Source organism: Lepidothrix coronata, unplaced genomic scaffold, assembly GCF_001604755.1.
Source record: "Lepidothrix coronata isolate B3197 unplaced genomic scaffold, Lepidothrix_coronata-1.0 Scaffold2118, whole genome shotgun sequence".
Lineage (NCBI taxonomy): Eukaryota > Metazoa > Chordata > Aves > Passeriformes > Pipridae > Lepidothrix > Lepidothrix coronata.
The window spans coordinates 1-2,913 of record NW_016692298.1 but is presented as its reverse complement, the minus strand read 5'-3'; the positions used below and the strand labels follow the sequence as shown (position 1 = coordinate 2,913).

At 61.0% G+C, this 2,913-nt stretch overlaps 1 protein-coding gene across 1 annotated transcript; it reads right to left on the bottom strand.

Annotated features, from left to right (window-relative positions):
* Positions 1-6: 6 nt before the first annotated feature.
* On the bottom strand, positions 7-2,908 carry LOC108491862 (metabotropic glutamate receptor 2-like; the record flags this gene model as incomplete). The annotated part of the gene is made up of 3 exons (XM_017803662.1): positions 7-913; positions 1,429-1,603; positions 2,483-2,908. Coding segments are annotated over 3 exons (675 nt in total), but the record flags the coding sequence as incomplete, so codon positions are not given.
* Between the last annotated feature and the right edge of the window lie 5 nt (positions 2,909-2,913).

Genomic DNA, 2,913 nt, shown 5'->3' with positions numbered 1-2,913 from the left:
TTACTCGCCCTGAGCCTCCAACGGCCCCTCTGGGATCTGCCGGGGCTGGGGGCCAGCGGGAATTCATCCGCCCCTGCTCCTGCCCCGTCTCCCATAAAGGGGTGAGAAGTGCCACGCACAGGGAGGGGAGCGATGGGGGGCTTGGGCCCAGCCCGGCCACGCTCAGCAGCTCTGCTGGGGCCAAACCAGGAGGAAAAGTGAAACTACGAAGCGCCAGGAAAAGTGTGACGTGGAGCACAGCTTGGCACAGGGTGACAGGGAAAGCGTGGTGGGCAGTGTGTGCCAGCATGGAGCTCGGCGTGGAGGGAGCAGGAGGTGCGGCGTGGATTGGCACAAGAAAAGCGGGAGTTGGAATGTGGCTTTGCGAGAGGGAGTCACGTTGTGCACCAGGGCTCAGTGCGAGGGACGGGAAGGGGGTATTTGTGCCACAGGTGGTGTAGGGAATGGGGGTCACACACCACAGCTCGGTGCAAGGTCCGTGCAATGTGCACTACGGCTCAGTGCAAGGGACAGAGGGACATTCACCATGGCTCAGTGCAGGGGGTGGGGGAGCACAATGGCTCAGTGCAGGTGACGCAGAGGGACATGCGCCGTGGCTCAGTGCAGGGGTTGGGGATGTTCACCATGGCTCAGTGCAGGGTGCAGAGGACATGTAAACGTGGCTCGGTGCAAGGGAAGGGTGACACGTACCATGACCCGACAGGTGGGATGTGTAGCTCGTGCTGGGGCAGGGGCTGAGCCTCCCGGCTGCATTCGGCACCCGGTCGGGCCATGCTGTGGGCACTGCTCTCCCTGGGGAGGTGCCGTGTGGCAGCACCACAGCTTGGCCCTCCCATCCTTCACAAGGACGACGTCGTGGAGTCCACCACCTCGCGACCATTGCACACCGTGGGCACGTACTGCGAGGCTGAGCCTGGCCAGGAAGGCAGCAGTCAGGGATGGGTTGGGGTCTGGCAGCAGCACCTCACAGCACCCCACTGCAGTGGGCTATGGGTACCCAATGTGACCATTTCACCCTCTGGCTGATGAAAGGTGCCCAGGGGTGGCCATAGCCCCTGGGGGTGGAGTGGAGGGTTCCTGGGATGGTGACAGGCACTTGGGGGCAGCTGAATCCCCTGGGCTGGGGTGGAGGGTGCCTGGAGTGGCTGTGTCCCCCTGGGGCTGAGGCAGAGAGTGCTGGGGGATGGCCATGTTCCCTCAGAGCAATGACGTGCCCCCAGGAGCAGTACCCCTCTGGCAGCTGTGCTGTCCTGGGAAATGAGGCATTGGGACTGGGGACACAGCATCCTTCATCCTCCCCACTTCCCATCAGGCCCTACCCCACCCCCCACTTTCCTTCAGGAGCCCATGCTGGGGTACTCCCACACACACCCCCACCAGGAAGGGGATGCTGCTCCCCCAGCCCTTCCCCAGCCTCACTGTGCTCACCTTGGGACTGGCTGGAGCTGGCAGCTGCCACGCTGAACCGAGCGGTGCCCACGCGGTGACTGGCCACATTCTTCTGCGGCTGGAAGAGTATGATGTGGAGCTTGGGGGTGAAGAGGCAGCCGAGGACCACGGTGCCGCTGAGGCTCACCGAGATGCACATGGTGGTGGTCTGGACCTGGAGACAGAGTGGGGGGCATCAGGTGCTCCACCCACGAGCCATCTGCCCCAAGGAGGGCAGGATGAAGCCCCAGTGGCACTGGCCAGCCCCACTGGGCACGGACTCCACCCTGCAGGGACATCCCACCCCATACCACACCACATCCCTCTGTCAGACCCATGGGCAGAAGATAGGGAATGCCCTTTTGGGATCATGTCATCCCTGCAAAGCAGGTACACACTGAGAAGCATCTCAGCCCTGCCAACATGCTGCTTTGGTACAGTGCCTGGAGGTAGAGCCCAGAACCCTCCACCCCAGTGCCCACTCCCTCTGGAGGATGCAGATCCTTTCTGGAAGCCCACGGCTGTAGCTGCCCCCACCGAGTCCTCAAGGCCTGTCAGAAACATGTTTGGTTGCCCTGCCAGGGAGCCTGAGGTGCTGCAGGGTGCATCCTGTGCTCTCTAGTCCCTGGCATTGTCCAGCTCCCCAGGGACCATGCTGGCCCTGGGGTTGGCCTTCATGCCCTGGGGTGAGACATCTGGATGGGCCAGTGACTCATGCTTTCATGTCACAAGGCTGAAGGATGACACATCACTCCTCCATGATCAGGCTGAGGGGCTCTGGAGGTCTCAGGGCCATTTTGCATCCTCACCCTAGCAAGGCAGAAGGGAGTGGGTCCTCTCTCCAGGACTCATTACCCCCTCAGCCACAGCCTTTCAAGATCTTTCACCTGGTCCCGAATGCCCCAGTGCAGAGGTGACCATCAGTGCAGAGGTGTATGGATGAAGACCCTTCCCCAGGCCCACAAATATCCAAATCACAAACCCCACGGGGCCCAAATCTCCAGGACCACTTAGATCAAGACCTATTAGAGCCCCCCAAAGCTCAAGCTCTTACACGGTAGTCGCTGGAGGTCACGTAGAAGATGGGCAGGAAGGCCAGCCAGATGATGCAGGTCGTGTACATGGTGAACCCAATGAACTTGGCCTCGTTGAAGTTTTCAGGGCATTTCCGTGTCTTGAAGGCATAGACCGTGCAGAGGACAATCAAGAGGACATTGTAGGTGAGCGAAATGAGCATGTTGGAGTCGCGGTTGTTGCACTTGAGGGTGACGATGTACCTCTTGTCAGGCTCAGTCTCCTTGCCTGTGCCGGGGGTCTCCACCAGCAGCCAGATGATGACGATGATGAGCTGGCAAGAGATGAGGGCCATGCAGATGACCACCTGTGACGTGGGGCTTATGAACCGGGGGCGCTGGACCCCCTCCTTCACCCCGCTGAAGATCCTGGCGATGCGGTTCGTTTTGGTCAGGAGGGCCGAGTAGCAGA